Below are 21,895 nucleotides of genomic sequence, written 5' to 3' on the forward strand. Positions count from 1 at the left end.
CGCTGCACATATTAGGCTTAAAAAGACGTTCATGGGGTCTTCTAGCCTACTCATCATACCTAACACTCCTCATGGACTATATTAATCAGGTGTGTTAAAGCAGGGCTGGAACAAAAGCCTGCACTCCCAGTGACTCTCCAGGAGGGTTCGGCTACTCCTATTCTAGGTTCCATGCAGAAGGAACAGAGTGAAGTCATTAAGAAAATAGATACAATGACCAATTAAGATGTAGATTGTGATAGATTTTAATCAAGTGCAGTCATATATGAGGAATTACATGAATACAGAGACACAGTGTTACATGATCACACAGTAAAGGCACTGGGATAGGCACTCATCTAGCTTTGCATATTATCCACAACTCCTTCCTGCATGCATTTGGCCCCATATACATGGATAATGGATACATACAATATACATAGAATGTTTTTTCCACGTTATTTCAATAAAATGACATTGAACCAAGGTGGAATAGACGTTGAATTGACAACTGTGCCCAGTGGGAAGCCATTTTTTTCCAAGCATTTGGAGCAAGCATAAGGCAATAATTTTGGTTAGTGATGACAAGTACTGCATACACATTGTTTCCAGTAGTCTATATGGAATTGATAACCAAAGCAAAGTCTAAACAAGTTTAGCTGTATACGTCACACGTAGATGAATGTTGATATGTTAATAACAACCAATACATTGAGATACATAAGTGTCCCAACAGTAAATGACAATAGGCTGATATAGGTAAGAGGTTGATAATTAGGCTTGTTTAGGCGGATACAGTTGCTAGCTCCACCAGTTTGCTTGGAGTAGGGGACTAGGAGCAGGCAGGGTTGTGTGAAAATCTCACCCCAGGTAGAGTAGCAGGCGTATGGGGGACAGATTGAGGACTGGGAGGGTGAACATGTCAGAGTCCCAGGGTGTCTTTCTGCACTTGGCAACCCAGAAGGGTGTTTCCAGCCTGGACACACTCAGACACACTGGCCACTGAAACACACAACATCACCAGGACAGGCATCATTATACTGTGGCATCATGGTGGCAAGGATGGGCAAAATGTATCTTCAACACTTGTTTGAAGACAAAATACCACCAACATTGTCTTGTGAATGATTATATTCAAAATACAAATATATTTGCCATTTAAGTAATATGGTGGATCTCTACTAGGAAATTGCTTTCACCTGAACAATTTCTTTCCAAATCAGGGCAGATGAAGGACAAGAGTTGCCAGGACTATGAGTGTAAGCTATAGCTTACCTTTCTGAGCCTGAATCCATGATACTGCCTTCATAGCCAGAAACTGCCAATCCTCCTGAGCCTCCATCTTGAAACCATAGAGCCATATCAGGGCTAAAACTGTGGCCCACACCTCCTGGTCCACCTTAGTAAGGGAGAGACAGACATACAGATGAGAGACAGGGAGAGTAAGGGATAGAGAAAGAGAAAGATGAGAAAGAGAGAGGAAAGAGGCAGAAGTTAAGGACGCTGAGACATGAGATTCAGTTCAATGGTCATCATGCCTTTGTCCAGATCTGATGGTCTTTCTATAGAGCACACGCGCAGACACTCTGTGAAAGTGCATCATCTTGCAGCATGCTCATCTATTTTCGGTTCATCCTGCTGCATGTGGAAACGCCATATCAGTTTATTTCTGTGGACCCACCTGTGCAGGCTTTGGCTTGGACACCTCCTCCTCTGTCTTCACCAGCACCTCAGCCAATGCTGCCTCTAGGACCCAGGAACCAGAGGCCTTCTGAAGGGAGATCAGCTGGAGGAGAGGGTCCCTCATAGGCTTAGAGGTTGGGGCTGGAGAGTCAAAGTCTATTGGGATTGGACAACATAATTGAAATCGAAATGCTTCCTTAATGTACATTAATACCTCAACCCAAACTCTAATCCTAACCGTTGCAGTTAAATCCTTTTGCTGTGTCACAATAAAAAATAGCATCAAACACAGTAACAATTTGCAGGTATTTGGAATTAGGTTAAAACAGACATTAACATCTGTCCCAAATTACCTTCTTCATCACAGTCTTCGTCACATTCTAATACTTCACAAGCACCTGAAAAACGTATATTCGTTGAATATTCCCATTAACACAAGTCTATCAATAATTGATTAACTAAATAATCTAATCACAGTTTACTTCTAAAATAAATCAATATTAATTATGTGATTCCAACACTTCTGTAAAAGCTATGAAATGTGAAATAAAGCTATAAAATGTGTATTGTCGAGGGCTTCCTGTGACGCAACTTAGGAAATGGCTGCCTGATTTTTCATACTGCACATCGGTTGGTTTTTTCCCCCCTAAATTCAAGTATTTACTCTGAGCATTATAGTAACTTACTTTAAAATGGAAAAGAAGTAGGAAAAGGTTGTGGAGCTACAACAATAGTTTGTAACAAGACAGGAGAAGCTAAAATCGTAGTCTAAACAGAGATGGCTCATGCTAGCGCAAATAAGTTAGCAGCAGCAAAAGTATCCCAATTTCATGAGGTGATAAAGGAGGATTTGCGCAATGCGCTCACAGGCTTTCAAGAAGAACTTCGAGAAGATGTACGAAAATAACTAAAGGAGTTCAACATGGACATTAACCACAAACTCAAAGAAAACAAACAACTTCACAGCATATCTACAAAAATGTGGGATGCAGATCAGCACATTTGGGAAACAGACACATAGAACACTGCAGTCAAGGGTGCACTTGTAAAGTCTTTGAAAAGCCATCATGCACTACAGGCAAAAGTGACAGAACAACAGTTTTTCACTTCATAATAACATAATAACTTTATTCCGTGGCAGAGGGCACAGAAAAAGACTCGATGCCCACCTTCGTGGAGGGTCTATTCAAATAAATACTTGAAGATGACACAGACCTGAGACTCGAGAGAGCACACAGAGTTCTGGCCTCAAAACCCCCCAGCTGGATCCCACCATAATCCATCGTTTTTCCCCACGCAGCCTGGAAAAAGCCTGTTAACTTCCAAGGCCAATGAGTGTTCTTTGATCATGACTACACGGGAGAAATACTGAAAAGGAAGTAAGGAATTACACCCCTATCAAGAAGGCACAAAAAGACAAAGGGATTCACTTTTAAACACCATTCCCGGCAAAAATGTAATGGCCCGGTTACATACGAGCAATGCAGACGAGGCGGCGGAGGACCTGAAGTCGAGGGGCATCTCAGTGAAGTATACCACCAGGAGAAAGTAGTCTTCACCGGCGGAAAGACTCAAGCAAGTCACCTCGGCAAGAGAACGCTCACATTCGACAGAGACTCAGGCATTTCCAGTGAGAAGATGTAAAACACTGAATTAGATTTAACAGACTTAATAGTTACCGCTAGCTGTTAGACATATTGGGTTGTTACGGTTGACATTGCAATAGGTAAATGTCTCCCCTATTTTTCCCCACTACTGAGCAAGGGGGAGTAGCCAAAAGTACGTGCCTTTATGGACACATTATGTCTGGTCAACTTAATAACATATCTATTAGCTAACAATGAATGACACAGCGATAACAGGGTGACAGAAAGGCATATCATGGGGAGGATTCATGATATGCACGTATGACCTATATACACTGCTCAAAAAAATTAAGGGAACACTAAAATAACACATCCTAGATCTGAATGAATGAAATATTCTTATTAAATACTTTTTTCTTTACATAGTTGAATGTGCTGACAACAAAATCAGACAAAAATTATCAATGGAAATCAAATTTATCAACCCATGGAGGTCTGGATTTGGAGTCACATTCAAAATTAAAGTGGAAAACCACCCTCCAACTTTGATGTAATGTCCTTAAAACAAGTCAAAATGAGTCTCAGTAGTGTGTGTGGCCTCCACCTGCCTGTATGACCTCCCTACAACGCCTGGGCATGCTCCTGATGAGGTGGCGGATGGTCTCCTGAGGGATCTCCTCCCAGACTGCAGTCACCTATCCGGACCCGTTTCACTGCCTACGCGGAGTCCCACCGGGCCTTCACAACTGGACTGCCGACGTTATCTACCTGAAGGAGATCCGGCTGGCTCCTCTGTCGCGACGTTACGCCCATCTGCGGCCCGCTAACCGTTAGCTGTCTTACCGGCTGCTATCTGAATAGACAATCGGACAATTTATTTATTTTTATTATTATTATTATGTTTTCTTCTCGGGCCTCTATAACTATATCTATTGTTCTTATTTTTGTTGTTGTTGTGTGATTTGGATTAATCCCCTCTACCTCACGGAACCCCACTAATCTACTGACCGAACGCAAGAGGTGGCTAACAACAGACTCCATCCTATGCTAGCTTGCTACCGGTTGGCTTGGCTAGCTGTCTAAATCGCCGTGACCCTCAACCAACCTCTCCACTCACTGGACCCTTTTGATCACTCGACTAAGCATGCCTCTCCTTAATGTCAATATGTCTTGTCCATTGCTGTTCTGGTTAGTGTTTATTGGCTTATTTCACTGTAGAGCCTCTAGTCCTGCTCACTATACCTTATCCAACCTATTAGTTCCACCACCCACACATGCAATGACATCTCCTGGTTTCAATGTTTCTAGAGACAATATCTCTCTCTTCATCACTCAATACCTAGGTTTACCTCCACTGTATTCACATCCTACCTTACCTTTGTCTGTACATTATACCTTGATGCTATTTTATCGCCCCCAGAAACCTCCTTTTACTCTCTGTTCCAGACGTTCTAGACGACCAATTCTTATTGCTTTTAGTCGCACCCTTATTCTACTCCTCCTATGTTCCTCTGGCGATGTAGAGGTGAATCCAGGCCCTGCAGTGCCTAGTTCCACTCCTATTCCCCAGGCGCTCTCTTTTGACGACTTCTGTAACCGTAATAGCCTTGGTTTCATGCATGTTAACATTAGAAGCCTCCTCCCTAAGTTTGTTCTATTCACTGCTTTAGCACACTCTGCCAACCCGGATGTTCTAGCTGTGTCTGAATCCTGGCTTAGGAAGACCACCAAAAATTCAGACATTTTAATTCCAAACTACAACATTTTCAGACAAGATAGAACTGCCAAAGGGGGCGGTGTTGCAATCTACTGCAAAGATAGCCTGCAGAGTTCTGTCCTACTATCCAGGTCTGTACCCAAACAATTTGAACTTCTACTTTTAAAAATCCACCTCTCTAAAAACAAGTCTCTCACCGTTGCCGCCTGCTATAGACCACCCTCTGCCCCCAGCTGTGCTCTGGACACCATATGTGAACTGATTGCCCCCCATCTATCTTCAGAGCTTGTGCTGCTAGGCGACCTAAACTGGAACATGCTTAACACCCCAGCAATCCTACAATCTAAACTTGATGCCCTCAATCTCACACAAATTATCAATGAACCTACCAGGTACCTCCCCAAAGCCTTAAACATGGGCACCCTCATAGATATCATCCTAACCAACTTCCAGTCTAAATACACCTCTGCTGTCTTCAACCAAGATCTCAGCGATCACTGCCTCATTGCCTGCATCCGTAATGGGTCAGCGGTCAAACGACCTCCTCTCATCACTGTAAAACGCTCCCTGAAACACTTCAGCGAGCAGGCCTTTCTAATCGACCTGGCCGGGGTATCCTGGAAGGATATTGACCTCATCCCGTCAGTAGAGGATGCCTGGATATTTTTTTAAAATGCCTTCCTAACCATCTTAAATAAACATGCCCCATTCAAGAAATGTAGAACCAGGAACAGATATAGCCCTTGGTTCTCCCCAGACCTGACTGCCCTTAACCAACACAAAAACATCCTATCGCGTTCTGCATTAGCATCGAACAGCCCCCGTGATATGCAGCTGTTCAGGGAAGCTAGAAACCATTATACACAGGCAGTTAGAAAAGCCAAGGCTAGCTTTTTCAAGCAGAAATTTGCTTCTTGCAACACTAACTCAAAAAAGTTCTGGGACACTGTAAAGTCCATGGAGAATAAGAACACCTCCTCCCAGCTGCCCACTGCACTGAAGATAGGAAACACTGTCACCACTGATAAATCCACCATAATTGAAAATTTCAATAAGCATTTTTCTACTGCTGGCCATGCTTTCCACCTGGCTACTCCTACCCCTGTCAACAGCACTGCACCCCCAACAGCAACTCGCCCAAGCCTTCCCCATTTCTCCTTCTCCCAAATCCATTCAGCTGATGTTCTGAAAGAGCTGCAAAATCTGGACCCCTACAAATCAGCCGGGCTAGACAATCTGGACCCTTTCTTTCTAAAATTATCTGCCGAAATTGTTGCCACCCCTATTACTAGCCTGTTCAACCTCTCTTTCGTGTCGTCTGAGATTCCCAAAGATTGGAAAGCAGCTGCGGTCATCCCCCTCTTCAAAGGGGGGGACACTCTTGACCCAAACTGCTACAGACCTATATCTATCCTACCATGACTTTCTAAGGTCTTCGAAAGCCAAGTCAACAAACAGATTACCGACCATTTTGAATCTCACCATACCTTCTCTGCTATGCAATCTGGTTTCAGAGCTGGTCATGGGTGCACCTCAGCCACGCTCAAGGTCCTAAACGATATCTTAACCGCCATCGATAAGAAACATTACTGGGCAGCTGTATTCATTGATCTGGCCTAGGCTTTCGACTCTGTCAATCACCACATCCTCATCGGCAGACTCAACAGCCTTGGTTTCTCAAATGATTGCCTCGCCTGGTTCACCAACTACTTCTCTGATAGAGTTCAGTGTGTCAAATCGGAGGGTCTGTTGTCCGGACCTCTGGCAGTCTCTATGGGGGTGCCACAGGGTTCAATTCTTGGACCGACTCTCTTCTCTGTATACATCAATGAGGTCGCTCTTGCTGCTGGTGAGTCTCTGATCCACCTCTACGCAGACGACACCATTCTGTATACTTCCGGCCCTTCTTTGGACACTGTGTTAACAACCCTCCAGGCAAGCTTCAATGCCATACAACTCTCCTTCCGTGGCCTCCAATTGCTCTTAAATACAAGTAAAACTAAATGCATGCTCTTCAACCGATCGCTACCTGCACCTACCCGCCTGTCCAACATCACTACTCTGGACGGCTCTGACTTAGAATACGTGGACAACTACAAATACTTAGGTGTCTGGTTAGACTGTAAACTCTCCTTCCAGACCCATATCAAACATCTCCAATCCAAAGTTAAATCTAGAATTGGCTTCCTATTTCGCAACAAAGCATCCTTCACTCATGCTGCCAAACATACCCTTGTAAAACTGACCATCCTACCAATCCTCGACTTTGGCGATGTAATTTACAAAATAGCCTCCAATACCCTACTCAACAAATTGGATGCAGTCTATCACAGTGCAATCCGTTTTGTCACCAAAGCCCCATATACTACCCACCATTGCGACCTGTACGCTCTCGTTGGCTGGCCCTCGCTTCATACTCGTCGCCAAACCCACTGGCTCCATGTCATCTACAAGACCCTGCTAGGTAAAGTCCCCCCTTATCTCAGCTCGCTGGTCACCATAGCATCTCCCACCTGTAGCACACGCTCCAGCAGGTATCTCTCTAGTCACCCCCAAAACCAATTCTTTCTTTGGCCGCCTCTCTTTCCAGTTCTCTGCTGCCAATGACTGGAACGAACTACAAAAATCTCTGAAACTGGAAACACTTATCTCCCTCACTAGCTTTAAGCACCAACTGTCAGAGCAGCTCACAGATTACTGCACCTGTACATAGCCCACCTATAATTTAGCCCTATCAACTACCTCTTTCCCAACTGTATTTAATTTATTTATTTATTTTGCTCCTTTGCACCCCATTATTTTTATTTCTACTTTGCACATTCTTCCATTGCAATACTACCATTCCAGTGTTTTACTTGCTATATTGTATTTACCTTGCCACCAAGGCCTTTTTTGCCTTTACCTCCCTTCTCACCTCATTTGCTCACATTGTATATAGACTTGTTTATACTTTATTATTGACTGTATGTTTGTTTTACTCCATGTGTAACTCTGTGTTGTTGTATCTGTCGAACTGCTTTGCTTTATCTTGGCCAGGTCGCAATTGTAAATGAGAACTTGTTCTCAACTTGCCTATCTGGTTAAATAAAGGTAAAATAAAATAAAATAAAAAAAGACCTGGACTAAAGCATCCGCCAACTCCTGGACAGTCTGTGGTGCAACGTGGCGTTGGTGGATGGAGCGAGACATGATGTCCCAGATGTGCTCAATTGGATTCAGGTCTGGGGAACAGGCTGGCCAGTCCATAACATCAATGCCTTCCTCTTGCAGGAACTGCTGACACACTCCAGCCACATGAGGTCTAGCATTGTCTTGCATTAGGAGGAACCCAGCAACATATGGTCTCACAAGGGGACTGAGGATCTCATCTAATGGCAGTCAGGCTACCTCTGGCGAGCACATGGAGGGTTGTGCGGCCCCCCAAAGAAATGCCACCCCACACCATGACTGACCCACCGCCAAACCGCTCATGCTGGAGGATGTTGCAGGCAGCAGAACGTTCTCCACGGCGTCTCCAGACTCTGTCACGTCTGCTCAGTGTGAATCTGCTTTCATCTGTGAAGAGCACAGGGCGCCAGTGGCGAATTTGCCAATCTTGGTGTTCTCTGGCAAATGCCAAACGTCCTGCACGGTGTTGGGCTGTAAGCACAACCCCCACCTGTGGACGTCGGGCCCTCATACCACCCTCATGGAGTCTGTTTCTGACCGTTTGAGCAGACACATGCACATTTGTGCTCTCACATGCACATCTGCTGGAGGTCATTTTGCAGGGCTCTGGCAGTGCTCCTCCTGCTCCTCCTTGCACAAAGGTGGAGGTAGCGGTCCTGCTGCTGGGTTGTTGCCCTCCTACGGCCTCCTCCACGTCTCCTGATGTACTGGCCTGTCTCCTGGTAGCGCCTCTATGCTCTGGACACTACGCAGACAGACAGCAAACCTTCTTGCCACAGCTCGCATTGATGTTCCATCCTGGATGAGCTGCACTACCTGAGCCACTTGTGTGGGTTGTGGACTCCGTCTCATGCTACCACTAGAGTGAAAGCACAAACAGCATTCAAAAGTGACCAAAACATCAGCCAGGAAGCATAGGAACTGAGAAGTGGTCTGTGGTTATCACCTGCAGAACCACTCCTTTATCGGGGGTGTCTTGCTAATTGCCTATAATTTCCACCTGTTGTCTATTCCATTTGCACAACAGCATGTGACATTTATTGTCAATCAGTGTTGCTTCCTAAGTGGACAGTTTGATTTCACAGAAGTGTGATTGACTTGGAGTTACATTGTGTTGTTTAAGTTATTTATTTTTTTGAGCAGTGTATTTTTCTCTTGTAATTAACCGATGTGTTTAAGTGACGAAAAGGGTGCCCTTTTTATTTTTGGTTCCAACAGGTGCGTCTCGGATTTTGATATTTGAGTGAGGGGCTTTTCAAATTCCAGAGGCAAGAGACAGTCCACTGACACGGGAGTCCAAATAACAAACTATTTTCCCACTTTGGTTTACCTTTTTAATTGTTCTTGTTTTAGAGTTCATTTTTAGGTTCATATTAAGCAGGCTGTTATGGTGCACAGGTTTTATGGTTTATATCGATGCGTCATCGAGAATTTAAGGTCATCAGTCTCAAACGGACTGGGGAGTGCCATCGAGAGAAGTAAGGTAATAGCAAAGAAGAAACGGGAGAGAGTTGAAATACTATTCTGGCGGGAAACTTCCTTATCCCCTCCTGAACACAAGAACTCAAGAAAATGGCATATAGGAATAGCTTTTTTTCTTCTTATAACATGGGTAGAAGGGGCATTGGAATCTTGATCCCAAATTCAGTTAACTTTGAGTTTATATCAGACGTAAAAGGGTAAATTTATATTTGTTAAATGTAAACTGGATAACAAGGAATTTACATGATTTAATGCATACGTGCCTCTGGAGAGTGACATGGTCTTGTACAGGAAGGTGTTTGATTTACCGTAATTTCCGGACTATAAGCCGCTACTTTATTCCCACACTTTGAACCCTGCGGTTTATACAATGACGCGGCTAATTTATGGATTTTTCCCGCTTTCACAAGATTCATGCCGCCAAAAAACTGAGCACCGTCACATAATGTGACGTAAATCGAGCGCGCTCAAACTTCCCATCATTCTGATTACGGTACTCATTTTGTCACCCTCATCATGGCAAAGACAGAGAAATGCATATGATGCAGCTTTCATGTTGAAGGCGATCGGTCTGGCTGTTGGAAAAGGAAATAGAGCTGCTGCACGGGAGCTTGGCCTTAATGAGTCGATGACAAGACGTTGGAAACAGCAGCGTGAGGAACTGACTCAGTGCAAAAAGACAACAAAAGCTTTCAGAGGGAAGAAAAGCAGATGGCCCGAACTAGAAAATGAGCTTGAAGACTGGGTCAACACACAGAGAGCAGATGGCCGAGGTGTTTCAACTGTGCAGATCCGACTGAAAGCCAAAACAATCACCACCGCAATGAAGTTTGAGGATTTTAGAGGTGGACCATCGTGGTGTCTAAGATTTATGAGACGTAAAGGCCTGTCCATCAGGGTACGGACGAGTCTGTGTCAGCAGCTCCCTCCCGACTACGAGGAAAAAGTTTCAAACTTCCGCAAATTCACTGTAACAAGCTGTGTTTCGTTTAAAAGCCTATTTATTTTTGTTACAAGCCGTGTTTCGTTTAAAGGCTGTGTAAAGTTAATTTGTTTCAATGTACCGGTAGGCACCTGCGGCTTATAGACATGTGCGGCTTATTTATGTACAAAATACATAATTTTTTTAAATTCAGAAATTACGGTAATTGCCACAGAAACCTCTGGCACTCTTATCTGTGGAGGGAATTTTAATATAGATTTTAAACTCAAAATAGGACAGCACAAATCAAAATATGAAAATGAACCTGGTTGCTAAAAAGATCAATAGGATATTACAGGATTTAGGACTCCATGTATGACGTGACATCCACATGTCAGATAGGGAATATGGTTTTTACTCAGCCCGCCACACTGAATACTCCAATTTAGACTACTTTTTTATATACAGTACAGAAAGGCACAAGCTTAAGGATTGTAGGGTCGGTCAGAGCGACTTATCAGATCATAAGGGAGTTTGCCTAACTCAACTCCTTGATCGCAAACCAATAAATACTGTATAGAGGCTTAATACAAGCATGCTGAATGATGGAGACTCAGAAAACAACAAGCACAAAATAACATTTTCAAAATAAAAGACCCTAAAACAAAGAAGATTACATGCAAATTGGATGAAATACAGAATGCATTTGAGTCATACTATACAAATCTGTACAAGCAACCAGAGAAAGAGCATTTTTTTAAACTTACTTCATCCCCCATCAATTGGGACAGAGCAACATGATAGACATACTTCAGAAATAACCACTTCAGAAATGAATAATGCAATATCTCCAGGCACTAAGCAAACAAATCTCCAGGCACTAATGGCTTTCCTTCAGAATGGGCTAAGTTTGATGGGACAACAAATTATCGAAACAGTTACATATTATTAAAACATTCCCCAACCAGAAACCGTGGATTGATGGAAGCATTCGCGCAAAACTGAAAGTGCGAACCACTGCTTTGAATCAGGGCAAGGTGACCGGAAACATCACCGAATACAAACAGTGTAGCTATTCCCTCCGCAAGGCAATCAAACAAGCTAAACGTCAGTATAGAGACGAAGTGGGGTCGCAATTCAAAGGCTCAGACACGAGAGTTATGTGGCAGGGTCTACAGTCAATCACGAACTACAAAAGAAAAACCAACCCCGTCGCGGACCACGATGTCTTGCTCCCAGACAGACTAAACAACTTCTTTGCTCACTTTGAGGACAATACAGTGCCACTGACATGGCCCGCTACCAAAACCTGCGGGCTCTCCTTCACTGCTGCCGACGTGAGTAAAACATTTAAACGTGTTAACCCTTGAAAGGCTGCAGGCCCAGACGGCATCCCCGGCCGCGTCCTTAGAGCATGTGCAGACCAGCTGGCTGGTGTGTTTACGGACATATTCAATCAATCCTTATTCCAGTATGCTGTTCCCACATGCTTAAAGAGGGCCACCATTGTTCCTGTTCCCAAGAAAGCTAAGGTAACTGAGCTAAATGACTACCGCCCTGTAGCACTCACTTCCGTCATCATGAAGTGCTTTGAGTGACTAGTCAAGGACCATATCACCTCCACCCTACCTGACACCCTAGACCCATTACAATTTGCTTACCGCCCCAATAGGTCCACAAACGACGCAATCGCCATCACACTGCACACTTCCCTAACCCATCTGGACAAGAGGAATACCTATGTAAGAATGCTGTTCATCGATTACAGCTCAGCATTTAACACCATAGTACCCTCCAAACTCGTCATTAAGCTCGGGACCCTGGGTCTCGACCACGCCCTGTGCAACTGGGTCCTGGACTTCCTGACGGGCCACCCCCCCAGGTGGTGAGGGTAGGTAACAACATCTCCACCCCGCTGATCCTCAACACTGGGTCCACACAAGGGTGCATTCTCAGCCCTCTCCTGTACTCCCTGTTCACCCACGACTGCGTGGCCATCCACGCCTCCAACTCAATCATCAAGTTTGCAGACGACACTACAGTGGTAGGCTTGATTACCAACAACGACGAGACGGCCTACAGGGAGGAGGTGAGGGCCCTCGGAATGTGGTGTCAGGAAAATAACCTCACACTCAATGTCAACAAAACAAAGGAGATGATTTTGGACTTCAGGAAACAGCAGAGGGAGCACCCCCCTATACACATTGACGGGACAGTAGTGGAGAGGGTAGAAAGTTTTAAGTTCCTCGGCGTACACAACACGTATAAACTGAAATGGTCCACCCACAGACAGCATGGTGAAGAAGGCGCAGCAGCAGCTCTTCAACATCAGGAGGCTGAAGAAATGCCACTTCCTGTTCACCCCGCTGTCATCCAGAAGGCGAGGTCAGTACAGGTGCATCAAAGCTGGGACCGAGAGACTGAAAAGCAGCTTCTATCTCAAGGCCATCAGACTGTTAAACAGCCATCACTAACATTGAGTGGCTGCTGCCAATATACTGACTCAACTCTAGCCACTTTAATAATGGAAAAATTGAGGTAATAAATGTACCACTAGCCACTTTAAACAATGTCACTTTATATAATGTTTACATAGCCTACATTACTCTTCTCATGTGTATATACTGTACGCTATACCATCTACTGCATCTTGCCATCTTGATGTAATTAAATATATCACTAGCCACTTTAAACAATGCCACTTTATATAATGTTTTCATACCCTACATTACTCATCTCATATGTATATACTGTACTCTATACCATCTACTGCATCTTGCCTATGCCTTTCGGCCATCACTCATTGATTTATTTTTATGTACATATTCTTATTCATTCCTTTACACTTGTGTATAAGGTCGTTGTTGTGAAATTGTTAGATGACTTGTTAGATAGTACTGCATGGTCGGAACTAGAAGCACAAGCATTTCGCTACACTCGCATTAACATCTGCTAACCATGTGTATCTGACAAATAACATTTGATTTGATTTACTAGAACCTAATACCTCAACCGCTCCATTATATCGCCAGTGGCTAACTGGGACCCTGACCCTAACTGGGTCACCCTGACCCTAATCATCACGGTAAAATATTTGTGCTGTGAATAATACAGTCAAAATAAACAAATATTTACAAGTTTGCAAATTACAAACCTTGTTTAGAGAAGAATCCAACTTGCACCAGGACACAAGAAGCCAGGAGGTAAAGGACGAAGAGCAGTATTAGTAACTTCCTCAATCATTCAACGCGAATCACACAAATTAAAATGCATTTATTTTTTAAAACTAAACAAATCTCCAGGCACTAATGGCTTCCCTTCAGAATGGGCAAAGTTTGTTCTGACAACAAATGATCACATACTGTTATCTAATACCTCAACCTCTCCATTATAATCGCCAGTGGCTAACTGGGTCACCCTGACCCTAACTGGGTCACCCTGACCCTAATTATCGCAGTAAAATATTTGTGCTGGGAATAACACAGTCAAAATAGAATATAAAAAAGTTTGCAAATTACATACGTTGTTTAGAGAAGAATCCTATTTGCACCAGGACACAAGAAACCAGGAGGTAAAGGACCAAGAGCAGTATTAGTAACTTCCTCAATCATTCAACGCGAATCACACAAATTAAAATGCATTTCTTTTTTAAACCTAAACAAGTGTAGTTTAAACGTACCCTTCACCCTAGAGGCGAGCGAACCTTCGGCCTTCTTTTTAGCAGACATACCTTAATACAAATGAACAGTGATTGTATTAACAGGGTCTAGAATTAGTATGTTTATTATAAACTCATAAACGGATACTTATGCATAATTGAAATATGGTAATATCCTCAAATCATGCAAATTTGCTTCTAAACCAAATAGACTTGGTGCTTACTGCTTCTTTTATGCATCTTACACTTACTCTTTGTGCCGACCACAAACTCTGACGCAGAGCACATAAGCTGATCAGCTCGATCATCGAGTTCAGATAGTTTCATATCGCGCTCAAGTACACTACTGCTAAAATCCCAATCTGCACAAAACATGAAGATCCACAATACAAATTATAAAGTGGTTAAATTTCCACCCACACCAACAATGGTATTAATTTAAAGAATAAATCAGTCAATTCAATTTGTATAAGTACCTTGTATTGTTTGTTCACATAAAATGAATCTGCAACAGTAACAATGTAACCGTGGCAAAGTAGCACAAACCTGTCAGTGAACATCCCCTTAGATCCAACACTGAGAAAGAAGGGAAAAACACAGGTCACTGGGTTACAAACATGAAGGTACACGCACCAAACTCATTAATGACTAAACTATGAAGATTCTGTCTTACACGTGCAGGGGGCACAGATTGAGACACTTCAGCTCACGGTTACCATTTATTTAGCGCCGTTTACATATCTGCATAAAATAATTTCCTTGCGTCAGCCTCTCCCCGTCACACAAACACTCACTCACTTGGTGTGGGGACATGTCTGCGTAGCAGCTGTCCTTGCAGGGCCTCTCACCGTCACACAAACACTCACTCACTTGGTGTGGGGACATGTCTGCGTAGCAGCTGTCCTTGCAGTGCCTCTCACCGTCACACAAACACTCACTCACTTGGTGTGGGGACATGTCTGCGTAGCAGCTGTCCTTGCAGGGCCTCTCACCGTCACACAAACACTCACTCACTTGGTGTGGGGACATGTCTGCGTAGCAGCTGTCCTTGCAGTGCCTCTCACCGTCACACAAACACTCACTCACTTGGTGTGGGGACATGTCTGCGTAGCAGCTGTCCTTGCAGGGCCTCTCCCCGTCACACAAACACTCACTCACTTGGTGTGGGGACATGTCTGCGTAGCAGCTGTCCTTGCAGGGCCTCTCCATCTCTTTTGTGGATAGCGATGAAGGCAGTAAAGGCACTGCTCACTCCTGATTGGATGCTGAGCTCTATCACCTTCTCTTTCACTCCCTCCTTCCCACCATCCTGCTCCCTCTCTTCCACCTCCAGGGATTGGATTAGGGTTCGAGCACCCAGCCTGTGGACGGTCATTCTGGAGAGGAGGGACAGAGAGAAGAATTAGAGGAAAGAGCGAGAGAGAGAAGAGTTAGAGGGATATAGAGATTAAGATGGTGGAGTGGGGGAGAGGAGGGATAGAGAGATTAAGATGGTGGAGTGGGGGGAGAGGAGGGATATAGAGATCAAGACGGTGGAGTGGGGGAGACGAGGGTCGATGATAAGATGGGGGTACCTACAGTACTATATATATATATATATATATCAAACCATACTACATAGCTGAAATGCATTAGAAGTGCTGGCACAGTTTATATTAATGGAGTGTCATGGCAGTGTTGCCTGTAAATAGTGGCACATTCTCTTAAAATGCATCTGACCAAGGCCTGCAGTGTTGTTTTTACCCAGTGTCCTCTGCAGGCTTAAGACTGAAGCTCAGCTGGTTCTCAACAGGCTGCTTGGCCAGGCTGTACTTCACTGTCACCGAGCCCTCTGTGTCCCCCGATCTCTGAGCGGAGGAGAGAATGAGAGAGAGCGAGAAAGAGACCGACAGAACGAGAGAAAGAAAACAAGTAAATACAGGGTTGAGTGAAACACGTGGACCGTGACCCAAAATATAGTTGTCTTACAAATAAGTTATGACCTTACCAGTGTCATTTGAACATTGACAAATTGTATGTTAAACAATATTAACATTCATAACAGTAGAAGGCAGAGTCCTCACCTCCCCAGTGAGCTGGGCATACAGAAGTGCCCTGTGGCCCTGGAAGAGCACTCTGATTGGTGGAGACAGAGGGGTGACAGACACCTCCTTTGGGACATTCCACTTGACTGAGATGTCCACCACAGCTGGCTGCAGGGCAAACCGGAGAGACTGCATCGCCTGAGGGAGGAGTGTTAAGGAGGTGGGAGAGTGGTAAAAAATGTCATTAAAAAAAGGAAAGAGATAAAACAAGAGAGAATAAGGAAGGTGATAAATGTTTATAACCAATACAGCCCTCAATTTACACATGCACACACACTGATAAGCTCTCTTACTTTGGGCTGCATCCTGTCCTGTCCTGTGATAAACTGTGCGTGCCCTCTGGCCTGCTTGGCCAACCCAGAAATGAGAGCAGTGCTGGCCCCCTCCCCGATCCCAAAGGAGAAACACCTGACAGGGACACACCCAGGAAACACTGTTATTGTTGTTATCAAATACCAAAATAAATCCATATCACTTGTATCATTTTCTTGTCCTCGTGGGGTGACTGAAAACACAGACAGGTTGGGTAGGTTTACTTTAGATTGGGTTTTACAATTCATCTTTTGAGTCAAAAAGACCAGTGTTTAGACCTTTACTTTCCAGACAGGCGCAGTGGGTTCTGTAACAAACTCTATTAAAACCAGTTAGTCCAATTCTTTCAGGTGGGAGGTGACAGAGCTATCTATGGGATCTCTGCCCCAACTAGGTAATGATAGGGGAAACAGTGCTTGTGGGCCCACCTGTGAGAACCGGCATTCGTCTTCACCAGATCCAGGACTTCCTTGGTGTTCTCCACCTCACCGTCAGTGAACAAGAAGAGCTGTGGAGGACAGAGCGGGTATGTTGATAATGTGTCAACGTTAAATAATGTACGTGCAGCACTGATACTGAGAATGTTTCCTTAGTAACCAAAAACACAGGTCTATTTGGTGTCCCAGTAATACCACACTCAAAATACACTGTTTGGTTGGGTGTTACTCTGTAACTAAACATGCCCAAAAGGGAATTCCCTCATGGTCTAAGACATTGGTTGCTCCCGTGGGAGACCAGGGTTCATATCCTGCGTGTTACACATGAAAAGGTGGGAGGAGTTTCAGGTGTTTCAAGAGGAACCTGTATGAATCACTGTGTGTGTGTGTGTGTGTGTGTGTAAGGTATATAGAAGGCCAATGAGTGAGATGATTAGAAAAAAATATTCAAATGCCACTCCACAATGATACAATAAGTGACAGATTTTTGTTGACCACTCAGATAGTTGAGACACTAAAAAACAAACCTAGTCAAACATGGTACAGTGGTTCCTTTGGCATCATCAAAAATACATCTATATTTTGGGTAACAGTCGTTATACATTGCGTCATCTATACACGTATGCATAAACTAAAGTAGATAAAAGGACATTCAGAAACTTCCAAAGAAATGTCTGTTGGAGGATACGGTGGCAGGCTTTAGCAAAGGCATTTACATTATTGTTACCTGATAACATTGCACACAATTTATTATTTTCATCTAGATCATTTTAACTATCATTTTGGCTGGACAGCTGATGAAAAACATCATCCCTACTGTCATTGTATAACCCACAGTAAAGCAACGCATGAGGTTCTGTTACAATGGAAGCATTGTTACAGAAAGTACAGACATTTCTCTGTGGGAGTGTTTGTGTATATTATTATTGTTATTTAACTAGGCAAGTCAGATAAGAACAAATTCTTATTTACAATGACGGCCTACCCCGGCCAAACGCTAATCTGGACAACGCTGGGGCAATTGTGCGCCGCCCTATGGGACTCCCAATCACGGCCGGTTGTGATACAGCATGGAATCGAACCAGGGTCTGTAGTGACGCCTCTAGCACTGAGATGCAGTGCCTTAGACTGCTGCGCCACTCGGTCTAAGGCACTGTAAGGAATGTAAGGTGTGTTAGATACCTGTCTGGGCTGGTCAGGGAGGCAGGGCTGGCTGTAGATATGTTTTAAAGGCTGGAGGATCTCTGTACCTCCCAGGTCAGCCCTCATTTCTTTCACCTTCTGCAGAGCCTCATCCATAGTCTTCTGGCTGTACTCCACACTCTTACTAACGTCCAGATAGATATACACACACAAGGTCAAAGGGTCATCACCACAACATATTACAGACCCAAGACATGGACATTTTAATCTTTCCCCTACCTGCTGCAAATTATTAAACAAGATTGAAACAGGGGTTGGAAGGAGAAAACACTCACGGAAAGAAGGACTCATAACTGGACCCAAAGCCGATGATGTTGAAGTAGCAGCCCATGGGCAGGCTTTTCAGCAAGAGCAGCAGAGTTTCCTGCAAGAGAGAAGTCCAACAAGTGTCTTTACTCTTCAAACTTTATAGGACAGTCTTAAAGAACTAGTACAGAGTAACCACAGTGTACTGGATTTAACTCCAAACTACCTAGTGGTGAATCCTGTGCAGATTGAGCTGTTCATTCACTAGAATAGGGTTGCTGTGTGTGTGTGTGTGTGTGTGTGTGTGTGTACCCTGGCACTGCTAATACGGTCCTGTGACCCAGACCCAAGGTGCATGGGGCATTCCATGCTGCCAGAGCGATCCACTACGAACAGGAACTCCCCGTGTGAGGTCATAGATGACATCACATCCTTGGGGAACTCTGGGTACAAGCTCAGCATGACCACTGGGTCACCCATCAGAGTGCCTGGGGGGTGGGCGAGAGAAAGAGAATGAGAGAAAGAAGGAGAGAAAGAAATAAGTGTCCAACAGTTTTTCTCCATTTCTATAAGATGCCTCTCCTTCAGTCTCACCATGTCCCTCTCTATAAACATGTATGATGGTAGTAGACTAGACTACTCATTGATCTCATATACACCAATCTACAACAGAGTACACCCCCCCCCCCCTCACCTGGCTTGGCAGAAGCCTGTGCTGCCTCTACTATAGCAGTAGGCTGGTGGGTGTCTTGGTAATACAACAACAGCTCAACATCCCGGTCAAACTGATGACCTGCAGCCAGACTGACCTGCAGTTAGAACAACATTCACATGAAGGCAGAGCAGTCAGAGAGGGAATTGAACAACTATGAAGGATTCTGATGGTTTATGGTGCTAGTGAGAGTGCAAGCACACAGACATACACACAGTGTACACATTCATATGTACGTACGTAAAGCAACACACTTACACATGCATATGAACACACACACACAGTACCGTGGCTTGGGTTTTCTCTGTGTTGAGGTAGTTGAGTGGGTCCAGGGGACAGTTGGACTCTACTCTAGAGATGGGATGAGGGGACGACACATGGGCACTGAGGGACAGACTGTAGGGGACAGAACCAGCGGGCACCGAGGACACCTGGGCACTGCCACCACTACCACTGTCTGACCCTTAGAGAGAGATGGGTGAGGGAGAGAGGAAGAGAGAGGGGAGAGAGACTAGAATGTTTTTGTTCCAGCCCAACACTAACACTCCTTTCATCTCATCAACAACTCACCAAGACCTTGATTCATTCAATAATGATTCATTCATTAATACGGGACTGTAACGAAAGCCTGCACCATCCTCTGTGGGTCTCAAATAGCAGGACTGAAGACCACTGCCCTATGGGACCAGGTACTGGTTCCTAGTCACACTGCTGCCCACAAGGTTTTTACTTTGTTTTGCACTGCTCTATGATGTATTAGTGGTTTGTGTCTCTATACAGGGGCCCATGTTCTTACCCTGGGGTTGGTAACGGGGGTTGAGCACGGCGGGCAGGCAGAGCCTCAGGCCGTCGTCAGCCTGTACAGACAGCTCTGTCACATAGTCCAGGCTGACAGAGGCCTTCTCCCCTGGAGGCAGACTGCCCACACTCAGCTTGAACACGTCCGGGCTCTCATCGCTCTCCTCCAATAGGAAGGCCTGCTGGCCCGAACTCAATGCATCATCATACTGCTCCTGTGCCTGAGGAGGGACAGAGGAACACAAGGACGCATCATCAGCCTGACACAGTATAGTACAGTAGCATACATCCAGGGGAGGGTGCCGTGTGACTGACACTAGTCAGGTCAATGGGGTTTGACAGAGAGTCGCTTTGACAAAGCAGTAGGTTGGGAACCAGTTTTACAGGGTCAAAGTCTAATACTGAGAGCAGAGAGCTGTCAACAAACATCTGAATAACTTTTGAAGGCCCCTAGATCATAGACGGCTGTTTAACCATAAAGTGATAATAATAAGTCATGGATTGGATTTATATAGAGCCTTTCTACCAACTGAGGTACCACAAGCACTTTACATAGTAAGGGGGAAACTCATCTCATCCAACATCAATGTGTGGTACCCAGCAACCATTTTGTGCCAGAATGATCACCACACACCAGATAACATGGTGGATTGTGAGGGTATTTGCCATTTAGGAATAAATTATTAGGTTTTCATGAAACTAAGTTGCTCTTAAAACTGTGTAGTAACGCTCTAATTACACTAGTAACAACATTTGTACTAACATGTTATTGATTGGTATTAACATGAAATTAACCCAAGTCCTGCAATAAATTATACTTTTGTAGATCTCAGAAAGAAAATGTCATAAAAATGTCTATAGTTGCATTTGTCTCATTATTGACTTGTCATCTCTCCTCACTTTCTGTTTCTCCTGAACCTCAGCCACCACCTCAGTCTGTCCTATCTTGGCGCTGAACCTGCAGACAGCAGCCTCTCCCGGCAGAGGGAAAATAAAGATGGCCTCCAGAGGGCTCTGCTCCTGGTTCTCATACTGCAGAGTGGAGCTCACAGTGGCCACATGCCCCTGCACACTCACTTCCACAGCAATACTCTTCAGAGGCACTGAGAGAAGGAGGGATGGATGGAGCAACAGATGGAAGAGAGAAAACTGACGATGACAACGTTTGGGAACAACTTGGAAATAGTAAAATGTAATTTATGGCTCATCTCATGGACATTTTTAATTTAGTGAAAACAAAATAAAAAATGTGGTGAAATGTTCTGAAGTATTTATTTCATAAAAAAGGAAGAGAAACAGACACTGGAAGTAAACAATCATGTCTGCTTTCAAACCGTACCTGGTTCATTCTTGACAGTTACCAATCCACAGCAGGTCACCATTTCGGCTCCTGTATGGAGAAGTCAGGTGTCATATCATTGTCCTTTTACCGGCCTGTTACATTAATGAAGTTAATTGCCGTACAACAGTAAACAGTTAATGGTAATATTCCAAGTGTCTATGATGAATTGTTTTATAAAGGCAGCCACAGAATGCAACCAGACAGTAGGATGACAGTCATTGAGAGGTTGCCATGTTGGCAGGGCTCTCCAACAATGTTCCCTCAAATTTTTTTTACCACGGAGCAAATTTCAAGTCTGCTGAAAGCAAACTGGACATCTTTTAAATATTGTGTAACTTCCAGCGCGGGTTTAATTGTGAACACCGAGGCTGTACCCACTTTCAGTTACAGTTTTAACCGTGGCCAAGTAGGCTACTGTGGCTATTTGATCCTACTGAAGGTCTACCAGAGTGGCCTACCATCAAAACAATGGAGAAAAATGCATCCCATAACATTTTATTAACATGGAAATAGCTGTTCTATCATTCAGCCTACAGTCACAGCCAATGTGTGGTGTTCAATGACAT

General features: G+C 44.3%; 1 protein-coding gene across 4 annotated transcripts in view; it reads right to left on the reverse strand.

Moving 5' to 3' along the window:
- Positions 1–227: 227 nt before the first annotated feature.
- Positions 228–21,895, reverse strand: part of LOC110507989 (von Willebrand factor A domain-containing protein 5A) — a 30,664-nt gene continuing 8,996 nt past the window's right edge. Inside the window, exons 2-23 of one of the 4 annotated variants that reach the window (XM_036964763.1) lie at positions 21,327–21,377; positions 20,888–21,090; positions 19,986–20,208; positions 19,477–19,652; positions 19,172–19,286; positions 18,790–18,965; positions 18,507–18,595; positions 18,211–18,355; positions 17,020–17,099; positions 16,573–16,687; positions 16,259–16,417; positions 15,939–16,042; positions 15,354–15,571; positions 14,742–14,771; positions 14,447–14,557; positions 14,217–14,267; positions 14,060–14,077; positions 13,692–13,712; positions 2,016–2,060; positions 1,661–1,818; positions 1,255–1,378; positions 228–981 (exon numbers count right to left, since the gene is read on the reverse strand). In XM_036964763.1, the coding sequence (XP_036820658.1) occupies positions 902–981; positions 1,255–1,378; positions 1,661–1,818; positions 2,016–2,060; positions 13,692–13,712; positions 14,060–14,077; positions 14,217–14,267; positions 14,447–14,557; positions 14,742–14,771; positions 15,354–15,571; positions 15,939–16,042; positions 16,259–16,417; positions 16,573–16,687; positions 17,020–17,099; positions 18,211–18,355; positions 18,507–18,595; positions 18,790–18,965; positions 19,172–19,286; positions 19,477–19,652; positions 19,986–20,208; positions 20,888–21,090; positions 21,327–21,369 (2,484 nt within the window). In that variant the 5' untranslated portion in view covers positions 21,370–21,377 and the 3' untranslated portion in view covers positions 228–901. The remainder of the gene's footprint in view (positions 982–1,254; positions 1,379–1,660; positions 1,819–2,015; positions 2,061–13,691; positions 13,713–14,059; positions 14,078–14,216; positions 14,268–14,446; positions 14,558–14,741; positions 14,772–15,353; positions 15,572–15,938; positions 16,043–16,258; positions 16,418–16,572; positions 16,688–17,019; positions 17,100–18,210; positions 18,356–18,506; positions 18,596–18,789; positions 18,966–19,171; positions 19,287–19,476; positions 19,653–19,985; positions 20,209–20,887; positions 21,091–21,326; positions 21,378–21,895) is intronic. The other 3 variants (XM_036964765.1, XM_036964764.1, XM_036964766.1) reach the window with 3 other exon arrangements.

This window comes from Oncorhynchus mykiss, chromosome 27 (assembly GCF_013265735.2).
Source record: "Oncorhynchus mykiss isolate Arlee chromosome 27, USDA_OmykA_1.1, whole genome shotgun sequence".
NCBI lineage: Eukaryota > Metazoa > Chordata > Actinopteri > Salmoniformes > Salmonidae > Oncorhynchus > Oncorhynchus mykiss.